Source organism: Anas platyrhynchos, chromosome 10, assembly GCF_047663525.1.
Source record: "Anas platyrhynchos isolate ZD024472 breed Pekin duck chromosome 10, IASCAAS_PekinDuck_T2T, whole genome shotgun sequence".
Classification (NCBI taxonomy): domain Eukaryota; kingdom Metazoa; phylum Chordata; class Aves; order Anseriformes; family Anatidae; genus Anas; species Anas platyrhynchos.
This window is the reverse complement of record NC_092596.1, coordinates 8,285,468-8,301,521: the sequence shown is the minus strand read 5'-3', so window position 1 is coordinate 8,301,521 and position 16,054 is coordinate 8,285,468. Positions and strand designations below refer to the sequence as shown.

At 52.4% G+C, this 16,054-nt stretch overlaps 1 protein-coding gene across 4 annotated transcripts; it reads left to right on the top strand.

Annotated features, from left to right (window-relative positions):
- The first annotated feature begins 3,971 nt into the window (after nt 1-3,971).
- Nucleotides 3,972-14,614, top strand: LOC101805249 (endothelin B receptor-like). Of its 4 annotated transcripts, none has more exons than XM_072042777.1 (8): nt 3,972-4,346; nt 6,980-7,502; nt 9,045-9,157; nt 9,683-9,887; nt 10,555-10,704; nt 11,363-11,496; nt 12,062-12,170; nt 12,931-14,614. In XM_072042777.1, exons 1-8 carry the CDS (start codon nt 4,288-4,290, stop codon nt 13,078-13,080), a joined length of 1,443 nt encoding a protein of 480 aa, XP_071898878.1. In that variant the 5' UTR covers nt 3,972-4,287; the 3' UTR covers nt 13,081-14,614.
- Nucleotides 14,615-16,054: the final 1,440 nt, after the last annotated feature.

The following is a 16,054-nucleotide window of genomic DNA, read 5'->3' as shown; positions in this document are numbered from 1 at the left end:
CTGTCTGTGTCAGGGACATCCACCAGGGTGTAGAAAGAGTTCACCGAGGTCCAGAGTCAGGCAAGCTGGAGACATCTGTGAGCATTGCTGACCAAGGCAGGAGGTACCAGATGAATGCCTCTGGCATGGGCTGTACCCATGCAGCACAGACCACTGGCTGCCTTTTCCCTACACTTCCACCCCCAGAGGTACATGGGGGCTACCTGGGAGAAGGAACATTGCGGGGAGAAAAAAGCTAAGCTGAGATAGGCAATGAAGCAGGAGAACAGAAAGCAAAATGACGCAGTCCAATCACTACGTGGCAATGTCAGCACAGAGGGTGAGAAGCGGGATCTACCCCCTACAACAGCATAAAGTGGTTTTAAACAAAGCATTCAGCTTAAAAACAAAGGGTGAGCAAGCAAAAACAGATCCCTCGACACCTGTGCATCACCTCTGTTGCTTCTTGTACCTGAGCAAAGTAGTGGTAGGAACGTGTCATCTCCATCTGCAGAGCAGGCATGTGCCAAGGCATGAGAAAACACGGAGAGACAGTAGTGACAGGCCCTCCAATTTGGGATGCTTCACAGGCTGAAGAGAGGAGAGTCTAAATGGAGGTTTTGTTCCCCTCTCTGCTGAGCAGGACTCATCTCTAATAAACAAGGGTTAGCACTAAATAAAGACATTAACTTTTCTGTGGATTATCCACAGCTCTGATTCATCAAAGCTGCAAGGAATCGTGGAGACAATTAAGCGGAGAAACATGATAATTTGCTTCCACAACAAGAAGAAAGTTCCCAAACAACCAGTGTAGATTATCTATACCCTATTTACAAATCTTGACCACTGAGAAAAGCTAGGCTGGTCAAATTCTCATTGGCTTCTCTGGCCAAATCTCAAGATGAAAGGCAGTTTCTTTCCAAGTCCAATCCACTCTTGTGCCTTGGTCCACTCAGAAAAAGGCTGTATCAGCACATAAATGCAAAAATATTTTATTATGGACTTCTGAAGGTTTCCCACGAGTAGCAGAGCCCCTGCACAAATTCAGTCATGATACCCATGAAAAGGGATAGCCACAAATTTGAATGCTATTGGAGTCACTTAGAAGTAAAGGCAAATGTAGCATCTCCCATCATATTGCTTGGCAAATGCCAACAGTAATGCCAGCAAGTTTTCTCTGCTGAGAGTTGTCCAAGTTGTCATGGTCTGATTCTCTGTTCCTCTTGAAATTACAGGTCCTTTAGAATCACAGAATGGCTCAGGTTGGAAGGGACTTTAAAGATCATCTAACTCCAACCCCCCTGCCACAGGCAGTGGTGCCACACATTAGCTCTGGTTGGCCAGGACCCATCCAGACTTCAGGAATTTGTCCTTCATCAATTTGGTTCTTCTTCAACACTAAGCTATTTTGTTACTTTCTCAGTTCCTGAAGGAGACTTGAATAATCTCACTTAATCTAGTTTAAAGTCTATGATTCATGCCACATAAATCACGTATATATTAGAAAATAAAATGGAAAGAATAATTTTTTTTTAAAAAAAGAAGAAAATAAACCAGACCAGAATTAATCATCATAACCATAATCTGGTCTCTAGTGTGGGAATGGACAAGGTTTGAAAGCATGTACTTATGCCAGATGTAGGTCTAGGAAACTAAATGCTACTCCAGGGTCTTAGGAAGTCACGAACACCCCTTGGACAAATGAAGGTTGGGCAGCACTGGGGGAAGAAGGCATGCCATCAGAACAGGCGGGCTCTTTTTAGCTGAGGGAGCAACTGAGAGAGACGTTTATAGCCATGAGAAGCAGAAAAAGAGGTCGCTATAACAGAGGAACAATGGCAGGAGAAAAGCATCCATGTATTTTAATCCTGTGTGTTAATCTGTCCATCGATTGTGTTACTGCAAGAGAAGAGTGGTGTCACGATTTCTTGCAAAATCCACAGAAGGACCTTCAACTATTCTGTGTCCTCAGAGTAGTAAATGGTTAAAGATGTATGAAAACATGTTTTAAGATGCAACAGCTGAAGACCAACAACGACTAGTGGGGCTGAAAGGAGCTGGAGTCCAACCACTTCCAGTAGCAAGCAACAATTTGCTCCCAGCCAGAAGGCAGGACCCAGGAGGGTGTTGTGCAGGAACCTGCTCAGACTCAAAAGTTACGAGGATATGAGAAAAACACACCTGGAGCTAAACTCAGAAGCCGTGTGATTGTCTAGAAGGAAAAAAATAAATAAATAAATTACTGGGGATGTAAGGGGGTCTGCAAAGCCCAAATGGTCCACTCCTGACTCACATTGCAATCAGGCAGTCTCCAGAAGTGGATCACAGCAGATTTGCAGGCACCATTCTTCTACAGGGTAATCAAGGACGTAGGAAAACTTCCACATGAGTTTGTTCGGTTTTGAACTTAATAGTTAAAAAAATACATTTAAAAAGATTAAAACAAAACAAAACAAAAAAGAAAGAAAGAAAAAAGAAAAAACAAAACACATTTTATTAATAACATACTAGATAGGTTCCTAAGTTTAATAATTTCAATGAAGGGGTAGGAAAAGAGAAGCAGAGTAGAAGGGAATTAACATTTTATTTGCCATTTTCAATGCCGGGCACGCTTAACTGGCTATTACATTTGAAGACTGGTAATGGAAAACGTAGCAAGAAAAGAGAGTAGAAAAGATCCTAGCTTGAATATAAAACAACGTACAAACAACATGATGCAACTGGACAATGTTCAGAGATGGGCAGCCAGGATGAGCAAGGCTGAGGGATGGCTTCTTAGGAGAGAGCTGGGTTGTTCCTCCCCGGGGTAGGACTTGGAGCTTCCCTCTCCTGACCTGTCAGAGGTTGCTGCCTGCCCTTCCCCAGCCTGCTGCTGTCCCTCTGGATGGCAGCGTGGCCCTCTGGTGTACCACAACCATCATCTCCTTCTACTTGAGATGCATTCAGCCTGGGAAGGAGCCCAAACCCATTCTCTCTGTCCTTGTTTTGGGCACTAAAAGGGCAAAGGGATTCCTACACCAAAGTGAAGATGCTTTGGTTTTGCCAAGACACCTTCCTGAGCCATCGAGGACACTTAAACAAGGTGATTTGTTGTGTTTTTTTTTTTTTCTTCTATTTTTTTAGTAAAACGACCTGCCACATACCAAACAAACCCCCTAGTTCTGAGCAAAGCCAGCTTCAGAGCATGGTGAGGAAAGAAACTCTTCCCCAAACAGCTGAGCCAAGGAGGTGAGGAAAGGCTTCGTGCACAAGCTGTGCAGCAGCACAGGTTGTCTGCAGGCTCACGGGGGCTGGAGGAGGACAGGAGGAGTCCCACGGATGAGCTGCTTGTGATCTGTTCACGGGCAGGTGGAAATCAGAGGGAAATCTTTGATCCAGGACCGTGTCCAGAGACAGGACCGGACAAACGGCTTGTGGGGGAGGCTGGTGGGACCCCATGGCAGCACTGACGTGTTGGCCACAAAGAGCTCTGCCCTGCAACTGGGTGAGGCTCCTCAGGCAGCTCAGGATCCTCAGAAACAGCAAAAATCAGAAGGGCTGGCATGTGACAAAGCACCTCCTGGCAGATGGCACTGCGGTCTGAAACCTGCTCTTAGCCTTCTTCTCCCAGACTAAGGCTCAGGGAGGGAGCAGTGGGGTCTGCCCACCTCCAGCTCCTCACTGGGGACTTCTTGTCCCCCGTCTGCTCAGCCAGCAGGGAAACATCACGTCCCCTGGAGCTGCCCGTGCTCCTGAAAGCCCCTTCAGAAGCTCCATGCAGAGCAGCTGGCTTTCGAAAAGGCTTCGATGCCTCCCCAAATCCTTTCCCCAGAGGTGTTTGGGGCCGCAGGTCCCTCTGCCAAGGCGCAGCCCCTCGGAGCTGTCACAGCACCGTGCCGTGCAGGCACGCTGCCCGCGGTCAGCAGCCGTCCCCCAGCTCCCTCCCTCCGCCTGGAGCTCTGTTTGGTTGTTATTTTCATCCCTCCACGGGGCTGCCCGTGTTTCTCCCGCTTCGCCCTCCTCCTCCATCCCTGTCCTGCTCTTCACTTATTGGTCACAGCGGCTGCGTTCGGGGGGAGCCCTGCGATCTTCTATATAACCAAGTGCTCTGTTTGGAGAGACCTCAGCAAGTCACGAGAGGGAAGAAACTTCCCCCCCTCCACCCCCCTGAAGCACCAGCCCACAACGCAAAAGTAAACTGCGGGATCTACAGCTCTGCCGTCCGTCCTCCTGGGACCTGCAGGACATGGCAAGGGGCCGTGAGAGGGAGAGAAACTGATCCCGAGAGCACCCAAAGCTCGTGGCCTGGAGGAAGGTAACCTAACGCTGATGAAAAGATTTGCTGTGCCGTGCACTGATTCGCAAACAAAACGATTTCCTGCAGCTGGGTGAGTTTTCACACGTTTCTTGGTGGGACCCGAGCAAGGTCTAACAGGTGGTGCAGGGGCTGGAGAAGACATCTACCCGGCACGCCTCTGGGCAAAAATCAGCCAGTTTTGGGACCACGGTGGGTCCATGTCAGGGAAGCAGCTGGGGATGTGGTGCTCATATCTGCCTCTCCCCCCCCCCTTCCCACCCATTGCACTTTTGCTGCAAGAGACGTTTATTTGCAGAAAAGAAGAGCCTCAGCTGGGCAGGTGGGATGGGGATGTCGGGCGCAGAGTCACCTCCCTGGAGGATCAGAAACACGAGGATTTGGGATCAAGTGATGCTGACTTTGGTTTCACATCTGCTGGGCACCCAGCAAGCCTCTTGGCCCTTTTGTGCCTCAGTTTCCCCCACAAATGAGAAAAGGTTGTGCTTGCAAGCACGCTGAGATGAGGGAGGGGAGAGGCAACTCGGAGGACAAGAAGTCTGCGGGCTGTTGAGCAGGAGAAAACAATGCTCCCCTTTTACTAAATTGTTGTATTTTAAGGCAAGAATGGGGAGAAGCCCTTTTTTTTTATTTTTTTTTGGCGCTGTGGAAGGGATGGGCAGGATCCAGCGAGCTGTGTCCTGTGATCCTTACTCACATGAGCTCTCCTGCCAAACACCCGGGGGCTGAACAGCACCAGGCTCCGCAGCCCTTCGCCAGGGGGAGCAGAGAGGAGCAGCCCGCTGCTGCAGAGGGCACGGGACACCAGAGCTTCCCAAGGATGCTCTGGTACCTACGCAGGTGCTGAGGTAAATATCAGGAAGGTGGTGCCGGAGAAGCTTCTCCAGGAGGGGCTGGGGGCTCCCCAGCTTTTGGATTATTTTGTGCTTAGGAGCAGCAGGACACACCTGCAGGCATCCCTTGGGGTTGGGATACCCACATAAACTGGGTGTTTATAGGACAAGTGGGGGTCCTGTAAGATATTCCCCACCATCACGTGAAGACACTTCTAAATGCTCTTGAAGGCATTGAAAACTTCTTTTTTTTTTTTCCCTCAGCCAGAGGCAGGCAAATAACTTTGTAGAGGCTGTTCTGGCTCACACCAACGTGGCTTATCTGCCAGATAAGTTTGCAAAGCTGCTTTAGCCTGCGGAGATGAAAGGTACGGTGAACACACAAGATTGCTGTGCACCAGGCATGAATATTTTAGCGCGGGGAAGCATGCTGATGGTGAGCTGAAAAGAAAAGCGATGGGGTCTTTAACTTTCCTGTGGTGAAACCATATCCAAGGTGCCATCACAACACAGGGGTTCAAACTAGAAAGAAAACCTCTTCAAAATGTGGCTGCTTTAACAGAACTGAGAGCTAAGCTGTCTAGTTGGTGAGGTCTGAACTGTGGCTGAAGGGATTTGGTTATTTTATTTCCTACGTTTGATGTGTAACTGGGAATAATTTGCAAGTTTCCTCCCGACACTGCTCATTTACAGTGGCACGCACTAAGGACCTGGCCGAAGGACGTACGGGGGTCGGCGAGAACCGAGCCTGATTTAGATTTTCTGGCAGGAGCGGTGGGGTGAAACCGAGAAAAGGGTAGGTCAGGTTAGGCTGGTTCCTTGGGAAAGAGGCCAACTTCACGTTGATCACGCTTGGAGACTTCCAAACAAGCAGAAAGGTGCACGTGCTCCTACAAAGCCTGGGGGGAAGCCCTAAAAGGTTCCCATTTTCAGTCCAGGCATAGCAATTTTTCCTCCCTTCGAAGCTGCAGTTTCGTAGCTTGAGCGATGTGTTCTTCACCCACTCCTACCAGCAGAGCCAAGATCTGCCCAGGTGGCACAGCTTGGCAGGGTGCTGGCACCTTCCCCTCCCTCCCTGGGCTCATTTCCCACCAGAGGCCATATCTGGATCATCCAGAAGCCCCTTCCCCAAATCCACATCGTGTCAGGATGGTGCTACAGCGTCCTCAGCTGTCTCATCAGCCACTCGTGGCCGCGGAGCTGCCGCTGGGCCAGTCCTGCCTGAGAGCATTGCCTGAGATTTGCAAAGCAGAGCCTGCTCGGGTGATATTTATTAGCAGTGCTCCAGCCTTGGTCAGCCTGAGAGACCTTTTACTGCGCTCAGCAGCCAACGCCACAGCCAACACAGAGAGATTTATGTCCCCCGGTATGGAGCTGAACAGCGTGGTGGATTTGGAAAGGAAGCAGTTCAATTAACAGCGATAAGGATGGGGAAGGAGGGGCCGCTCTACTAGCACATAAATCCGAATAAGATGTCAGGTATCAATACAGCATTTCTGGAAAAACCCTCGTGGCATTTTCCCAGCACGTTTCCCAGCAAGACCGCGCTGAGGGTTGTCTCTTTGCGCTGAGCGATGCCGCATGGGCTCTGCTGACGTTAGCACTGCTCCAGTTTTCCCATGGCACGAACTGGAAGAAAAGCTCCCTTGGTTCCATGGACCCAGAGATGGGGTTTGCAGAATTACCTTGATTCGTTGGTGGGGCAGGTGCCTCAAAACTGCTGCTTGTGCTCCACTGGCTGCAGGTGACCGGAGCGCAGGCCACCACCGCCTGCTTGCAGCCAGAAGAAACCCTCTCCAGCACCTTCTTGAGCACTACCAGGCCACCTTCTCCTCTAACCCATTTTCCCCCTTGTCCCTTTCTCCACCCACAGATCCAGACCCAAGCAAAGACGCCCCATGAGCATCCCAAGGGCTCCCAGGGCCAGCTTTGCCACTCAGTCCTCCATGGCGAGCACCCCAGCGCCCACCATCCTCGCCATTCTCCTGACCTGCCTCTTCTCCGGGGCACGCAGCCAGACCCCGGGGGTTTACCCGGAGAGCACCGTCCCCTTCGAGGTGCTCAGCCAGGAGCAGGCGTACAGCCTGCTCCAGCCAAGCCTGCTGCAGGACGCCAGGCTGCCCAACCTCTCCGAGAGCCTCCCCCGGAGCGGCGGCTCCGAGCCACCCCTGCTGCCCGTGTGCGTGAAGCCCGCGGATATCAGGCACATCTTCAAGTACATCAACACCATCGTGTCCTGCACCATCTTCATAGTGGGGATCATCGGCAACTCCACGCTCCTCCGGATCATTTACAAGAACAAATGCATGAGGAACGGGCCCAACGTCCTCATCGCTAGCCTGGCGCTTGGAGACCTCCTCTACATCCTCATTGCTCTGCCCATCAACGTGTACAAGGTGGGTTTCGTGCGGCAGGAACAGCGTCTGCTCCCACCTGCCTCAGTGCCCTGGGGAATATCTATCTTCCGCTCTTTATTTCAGGCTCCAGTTTGGGCAGGAAAGGGGGAGGGAGATCCTGCTCTCCAAAGGAAAAGGAAAACATGAGCTGACGCAGTATGTTCCTGGGAAAGCAGAGGTGTTCCCACCTACTGCTGTGTTTTCCACACACACACCCATCCAGATCTTTTAAATCTCACTTAACATGTCAAGAAAAGAGCCACTTGCAGTCTCCCGACATTACAACCCAAAGTTTATTTCAGTCGAGCAAAACCCGCTGTTCTCGTGCGCTAGGCACACCACTCCCAGCACAGCTCACAAACCAGCCTCAGGCAAACATCTGCTTTATTCCAGCTAAGCAGAAAGACTCACCCAGGAACAAGGAACAGGGCTGTCCTACAAAACAGGGGGCTTCTTTCAGACATTGCTCCCCACGCTAGAGGGAAGAGATGTGACGAAGAAGCAGAGGAACCCGAGCTCTGCCCGCTGCAGTGGGGCAGAGAGGGGTGGGCATAGGTGGGCTGCGGGGCTCAGACCCCCGTTAGGAGCAGAAGTCGTGTGGTGCGAGATGTGCTGGGGCTTGTGCGGCTCCTTCTCGCCTACCATGTTAAATTTTGGTGGGTCGGGTCTTGGAGGGATGCCATGGGGTGAAGGACGTGGATCTCAGCTTGATTTATACAGCTGGCTTTACACAATATGTTGGATATAGAGCTGTTATATAGCTGATTTATTCAACAGGACTGGCAGTAAAGTCTAATGGTCCTCCCCTTTCGGATCTGTTTGCCATATTTCATAAGCCTGTGCTGTAGGAAGGTCCTGTGCTTCATAAAAAGGTGTGGGAGCAGATGGAGGCTGCAGGAATGACCCCCCTGAGGAAGGTGTCACAGGCTGAATACCCAGCCCTGCATCCAAGACAGGCAAGAACCGGGGGGCACAGCTCTTCATGCTCATGGCTTATACCGGAGGCTTCACCTATGGGATGGTTCATGTTAACGCGAGCTCTTGGCTTTACCTTTCTTTCCTTTGGTCTCAAGCAACCAAACATCATTAGTTTCAAATAATACTGCACAAAAGTTTGGAGGAGGGTTTGCACAAAGGCATGGCAGAAGGGCAGAGCACGGTGAGGACATGAGCCTACATGGCTCTGAAACAAGCTCTCCTTGTTGGACTCTGGCTGCTCGGAGCACGACACCCCCCAAAAGCGACCCAAAGCCCATTGTGGTTTTTCGGATTCCAGTCCACCCAAAAACACCCAGGGTGTGGGTTCAGGACCTGTTGCCTGGACCATCCCTCCACGTAGGTGTCAACCACGAGCCCCTGGGGAAAGGAGTGGTTCCCAGCACCACGCAAAGCACCGGGAGCGCACACCGCACAGCCCCGGTGGAGGTAACCTCAGAGTGCTTTCAGCTGCTCCTTGTGGGCTTCTTGCACCTTGTGGGCAACCACCTGCCATTACGGGAAGCCGGAGGCACTTTCCCTGTTAACCCTGTGGTTCTTCTCCAGCTCTTGGCCAAGGATTGGCCTTTCGGTGTGCAGGTGTGCAAGCTGGTCCCCTTCATCCAGAAGGCATCGGTGGGCATCACGGTGCTCAGCCTTTGTGCTCTCAGCATCGACAGGTGAGAAACAACTCCTACAGATGCCTTGCCTATCCTGTATTTATAAATAGCCCGTATTTATAGGATATATAAATATATCCTATATTTAACCACAGCATAACCCCCTCTGTTGTCACCGATGGGTTGGTTCTGGGCCAAATTCAGAGAAGGGAATAGGGTGTTGTCACATGGGGCTGAAATCCATCAGGAACTGACTCCTCCCTGTGGGGATGAAGTGTAAATCATGCTGGAAAAGCTTGAGAGGAGGAGGACAACACGTGAGAATAGCTGCCAGGGTGGTGGGGAAGGGTGGCACCCCTCCCACCGGGAGGTGGCCACATATCGGCCAAGGAGCTCTGCCCTCACACTCCTCCCCTGAGCCCCTGCTCCTGATCCTCCCCATTCCACAGAAAGATAAAGCTCAAGGGTGGTGGAAGAAGGGGCAAGGAAAGGGGACAACTCTAACACACACCTTCCAGGCCCCTTTCCTGTTGGTGGCTCTTCTCACTCCTCTCTGCTCCTGTTGTGTCCCCACGCGTTGAGCAGGTACCGAGCAGTGGCCTCCTGGAGTCGGATCCAGGGGATAGGGATCCCCATGTGGAAGGCAGTGGAGGTGACGCTGATCTGGGCAGTGGCCATCGTGCTGGCAGTCCCCGAAGCCATAGCCTTTGACATGGTAGAGCTCAACTACTGGGACCGAGACCTGTGGGTGTGCATGCTCGCCTCCGAGCAGAAATCCAGCTTCATGATGGTACGTACGCTGCCCCATCCCGGCTGCAGCACGAGGGAGGCATGGGCAAATGGGGCACCCTCCCTCCTCGATGAGAGGTTGGATGCTTCTGCAGATGGCTTCCAGGCATCGGGGTGAATTTGGGGAGAGCAGCATTAGGCAAAGCACAGAAGACTCAGAAAGTACTAACGGGGTAGAGTTGCTTTGAATGTGGGGCCAGAAAATAGGCAGAAGGTCCTGAAGCTGTGTTGTGTCCTCATTGCCCACGCCAGGTCATGACCCATCTCAAGAAACCTCAAAAAGATGCTAGGCTGTCACGACAGGCCAAGGAGCATCTCTACAACCAGGCTGCACAGGGCCAGCTAAGGGGAAGGAAGGGGACGAAGACACTTACAAAGCATCAGAATTTACCCTCCCAACCCCATATCTGCCAAAATACGCTCCTTGAAACTGGTTCTTGTACAAAAGTGCTAGACCAGCAGCCAGATGTAAAAAAGCCTTCACTTCTTCAGGTTAAAAATGAACCAGCCTCAGGGCAAGATTACCCCAGGTGTACTTAGGCTGGGGCAGTTACACTTTCACCCATCTGAGGTGTCGGAGTGGTCTGATGGGGGCAGTATCAACGTCAGGGACCGATGCCCCATTACCCCCTTCTCCCAGTTTTTGTTCCTCTCTGCTTTGCACGCAGTTCTATCGTGACGTGAAGGACTGGTGGCTTTTCGGCTTCTATTTCTGCCTGCCCCTGGTATGCACCGGCATCTTCTACACCCTCATGTCGTGTGAAATGTTGAGCAAGAGAAACGGCATGAGAATCGCTCTGAATGACCACATGAAACGGGTAAGGAAGCCAGGAGGGCAGAAACCCCAATATTTCCCCAAACGAGAGGTAGTGTTGTAGAAGAGGAGAACAATCTTCCTGTAGAGGACACGAATGAGCTAACGTAGCCTCACAGCGGTCAATGACTTCTTGACCCATCAATGCATGGATTCAACCAGGGAGAGGAGCCCTCAGCTCCAGTTCCCCACCTCAGTGCCAACACAAGCCACCAGCACCGTGGCCATGGACCAGCTTGCTTTTCAATGCCTATGGCCATTTATTTCTGGCCTTGCTGTAGCTTTCCCTTCCCTCCCATGCTTTGCTGAGGAGCTGGTTGTCTCAATAACCTAGCGTGAAGAGCGGACAGATGAGGGTCCGTGCTCCAGGGACTAGCAAAGCGCCCAGGAGTGATGGTAGGATGGGGTGAAGGAGACCCTATCCTGATCTATCTCGTGCTACTGGTACCTCACTGCTTTCTGCAGCCTGGATCTCATGAGTCGTCCTCCTGAAGCAGGAGCTGGGAGTGTGCTTTGGACTCAGAGGGGTGCCCAGCCCTGCTTGGGTTGTAGAAGTAACTCGAAGGGCCCTTGCTCAGCACGGGGAGATGGTGCTTGGCCCCGGCCACTCTCCAGTGCTCAGCCAGAGCATCCCTTCTCCCCTGCCCACCTTCTCCTCGCAGCGCCGGGAGGTGGCCAAGACCGTGTTCTGCCTGGTGGTGATCTTCGCGCTCTGCTGGCTGCCGCTCCACCTCAGCCACATCCTCAAGAAGACCATCTACGACCAGACGGACCCCAACAGATGCGAACTGCTCAGGTAGGGGCCCCAGCCGATGTTCCGCTGGTGGAGCTGCCTTCCAAAAAAACTTTCAGGCTGCTTTTCTGGATGGTGTCGCCACCCCAGAAAGGCACAGAGAAAGGAGGTGGGGGGCCTCAGGAAAAGAGGAAATTCAATTCTGAAACGTCTCTGTAAAGCTTATGGGTTAAAGAGGTCTCCCAGGCAGAGAAATGTTCTCAGCAGGGCCAAAAGGACTGTAGCACACTTTCCGCTACGTGGCAGGTGCCCATCTTCCCCTCTCCTCCCTGCCCACCACCCCGAATCCAGCTCAGGACAGACCCTGCTCCTGTGCTTGAATGTGGGAGCATCAAAGCCATGGGGAGAAATCAGATCTCCTGCTCTTAGGTTCCTCAGGAAATGCTCCTCACAGGAAAAATTTTTGTGCCACTGCTGAACCCCAGGAGGGATGGTTTTGTGCTCTTCTGTCTGGTATCTGTCACCGGTCCCCCCATGGAAGCAGGTTCCCAGGCCAGGGAGCTTGGAAACCCTCCTTCAGGGGTCCCCTCGGCGAGCTCCCAGCCCCTTCTCTCCCCTCTTGTCTCAGTTTCCTCCTCGTGATGGATTATTTCGGGATCAACATGGCCTCCCTCAACTCCTGCATCAACCCCGTGGCTCTCTACTTCGTCAGCCGGAAATTCAAGAACTGCTTCCAGGTAGGGCTGGCTCCCGGAGCCCCTGGCTGTGCTCATTTTGGCTGCAATTTCATGCACGGTGCGTGCCCAGACACCGGCCCCAAGGCCACCAGCTCCCCCAGACCAGGCACTCCCATCACTGTGGGCTTCTGGGCATCCTAGATGGGGGAAAAGGCAGACATCAGGCACATGCTGGGGCTGCCAGCAGCTCACAGCATTCCCTTTTTAACTCATTGTATTTTTCCTCCCGAATTTTCACGCTGCTGGGTGCCTCTCTTCCCAGCTCCAAGCACGCCAGAGCTTCCTGCCCTCCTCCAGTGGGGCTTTTGCCAGTGCAAGATCAGAGAAGACTGCTATTGTGGGTCAGAAACATCCCCACACGCCTTTAAACCAGGACTGGGGCTGCTCTAAACTTTTGAGCCCAAATTGCTCGGAGAAAAATCTCAGGAGGGGAGGCTGGAGAAAGGAAGGGGGTGGGATGGGAATCACCTCCCAGTGGCTGTGGCAAGGGGCTGAGCCCAGGCAAGCATCAGCCCTATTTGCTGATGAGAAAGCACAGCAAAAGTGCCCAGTATTTTGCTGGCTTCATTTCCAAGGCTCACCAGCCCTGTCTCAACACACCCGACCTGCAGGAGAGCCGCGCTCACCGTGCCTGTGACTCCCAGCCCGGCACCGTGCGGGTTGATCCCCAACATCACTGGGAACGTTTCCACATTTCCTCCTCTTTCACCCCATAATCCACACGTGTAACCTCTGTCTCCCCCTGCTCGTCTCCCCGCAGTCCTGCCTGTGCTGCTGGTGCCAGAGACCCGCTCTGAGCATCACGCCGACGGACGAGAAGGGCTCCGTGGGCAAGTGGAAAGCCAACGGGCAGGAGCTTGGCTTGGACCGGAGCAGCTCCCGCTTGAGCAACAAGTACAGCTCTTCCTAAAGCTCCCCATGGGGCAAAGCGGAGAAGGCACTGTGAAAAGACAGCAGGACACCTCCATTTCTCTCGCACGGCCATCTCCTGGCTGGGCTTGAGTTGTTCTTGCCTCCGCGTCATAACCCACCTGGCAGGAGCTGCAGCATTTCACTGATGCCTGGGACTAGCTCTGAACACTGCCTCTGAGCTCTGCTTGTCCTTCCTCCTGTCCAAATCGCCTCTGCAGGAGGAGAGGAAGAATGGGATCCAGCCCCTTGTAGGATTTTTTCAGTTCCCTGCGGAACAGCCGAGTGACTTAGAGCCATGGGGTGGGGAGATGGGTGCGAAAAGGGAAGGAAAGTTGAGATGCTGTCACCTGGAGATGGATGTGGGATGGGGAGGAGAGGGCAAGGCACCCAAGTGACAGATTTCCAGCTGAAAAGGCCAAAAAGACATCCCTTATGATCTCCCTCTGCTGCTGGAACAGTTTGTCCCAGGGCAGAGAGCCAGGATAAGACCCAGGCACACGTAGGTCTTGTAGATGAGTGGCCTGAAATCTCCCCGCCTGTAGCCACGGCACGGAGGGACGGGCAGCAACCCAGCTTTGTGATGTGACCAACCTCACCTGGGGAGCCCTAAAGGACCCCTCCTCTTTCCCTTTTCCTGGGAAATCTGCCCCAGGTTCTCAGGAGGTGACTGCACGCACGCGACAGCACGGCTTGGGAGGGCAGGTGTCCTAGGCAGGAATCAGCGGCAGCATCCAGCCACACCAAACCGTCTGCCCCAGCTTCCCCCTCCCCAATTCCTTGACCCCACCACGTCCTGGACACAGCACCGTGACACCCCAGCTCAGATCCTCACCCTCAGGGTCAAGCTAAGGTGCAAAAGGCAACGGGGAAGGGGCAATCTCAGCTGAAAGAGCTGCTGGAACTGACCGAAACACGGCAAAGAGCCTCACAAATTTACTACTCAAAAAGATTAATCCCCAAGTGCTTTTTCCTGCATGACTTCCTAAAAATCATGCTTGTACCTCTTGCCAAAACTTCAAGAAAACCTACACGAGGAAGCTTTAGTTGCCAAGGTTTTGATGACGTCCCTGTTGTTTTTTTTCCTTCTTTTACCTCTTTCTCCTCTCCTCTTTTCCCTTTTCACCTTATCATGGAAAAAAGGGAGAAAGGAAAAAGGGAGAAGAGAAAAGACCTGCAAATAAAGCAGAACATTTTTGAGGTGATGGTGCTTGTTTTTTGATATTTTTTTTGTAGCTTTGCTTACACTGAAATGCAAGTTTTTACAAACAAATCGTATTTTTGAAAGACGAATGGGTTTCAGTGGAAACCAAAAAAAATGAGGGTTATCTAGACAGCATGTTTTCCATAACCTCACCTCCCCACTGGAGGAGATTTGTCTGTATCCATTTCACAGCACTGCTGCTGTGTGCCAGAGCTGGACAAGTGGAAGTTGATGCAGAAATTGTTCAGACTGAAGTGTTCTAACACAGGTATCTTAGCAGAAGGATTTTTTTAAACGACTGTGCTTATTAAAAAAAAATACCTAAATTCTGCACGTTTCTATATTTGTCCACATTTACAGGCGAAGGGATTCTGTGGCCTCAAAAGAGCACCAAACACCACTCCGAGGATGTAGCAGTGGGTAAGCCAAATGGGCACGCCAAGCCTAAAGCAATGCCTCATTACAATTCTGCTCGATCCTAAATTGTGGCAGATGCAGCTCTGGCCAGCCCAGCCTCTCAGCAGTCTCCTGCCAGGACAGGGCTGGCCCCGACCCACCAGGGCCTGTCCTGCTGGCTTGCAAGCAGCTGCCACGGGGTGATTTGCTTCAGGGCAACACCTCCAGCACTGCATCTCGTTGGTGCTCCCTGAAACTCCTTCACTCGCCTGGATTTGGGCAGCTCAGGAGGTGCCAAGGCAGACGTGCAGTGCTGGTGGCTGGAAGGGAGGGTGGGAAGAGGCAGGTGGGACACAACGAGGAGGCCCACGGAAGTGTCAAATGGCTTGTCAGGGAAAGAGGTCCCGTAAAAAGCAGTGACGAGGATACGGGCCGGCAAACTGGGCTACAGCCTTCCTCCCACCCACCTGGAATGGCTGGTGCCTCGGTCACAGGTTGAGCCAAAAGCTTTTTCAGGGTCCCCGTTACATGGCATGGGCCTGGAATGGTTGGAAGTCCTGGCTGGTGGGAGCCCCAGAGGTGAGCAGCACCACATAAGCCCAGGACTTGCTGGGGGCTGATTTGGGCCAGTGCCTTCAGAGCCGGGATGGCCTGGAGGAGGCTGGCAGCTCCAGAGAGCAGACGATGCTGGGGGGCAGATTTGGAGGCGGAAAGCTGGAGAAGCGTCAGGCTAAGCTAGTAAGTCTGGGTGACAGCAGGTACCTCGGGGACAGGGGGTGCACTGAGCAGGGCCAGCGGCAGCCCCAAAGCAGAGCCAGTTACACGTTAAGTCAGCCCCAAGTGGTGAGATTCAACATTATCGTGCTCTGTTTCAGCAAACGGTCCCAAAATGTCAGAGCAAAGCATTCAGGAGTAATTTTCCATGCAAGCTAGCAGATGTAAATGCACAGCTCCCGTTCATTTCAATGGAGACTGAAGCATCTGAACAGCGCCCCAGCAGTGACTTTTGGTAATGCCACAAGGAGCAGAGTCCCAGACATTCAAGATCCTCTCCTAAGGACAGCCAGAACCTTCTAACACTCACAAGACAGACAGCAACTACAGGAACACGGGGGAATCCTCTTACCTTATTAACCCTCTGGGCCCTACGTGGCTAACATCTCTTTTATGCTCCAAGAGCAGATTTAATCATTCCCACATTAGCAGATCAACATTTTCACCTTAAATGCTTCAAAACCAGTCTCAGAGCTGCACACGATTAATATTGCAACGAGCAGACTGCCCCGTGCTCCTCCCAGCTCTGGACATTGCTACCACTTGCTGCACATCTGCCTAACAGGGACTTCTGTCTCCTTCGCTTCCCCCTTGTGTTCTC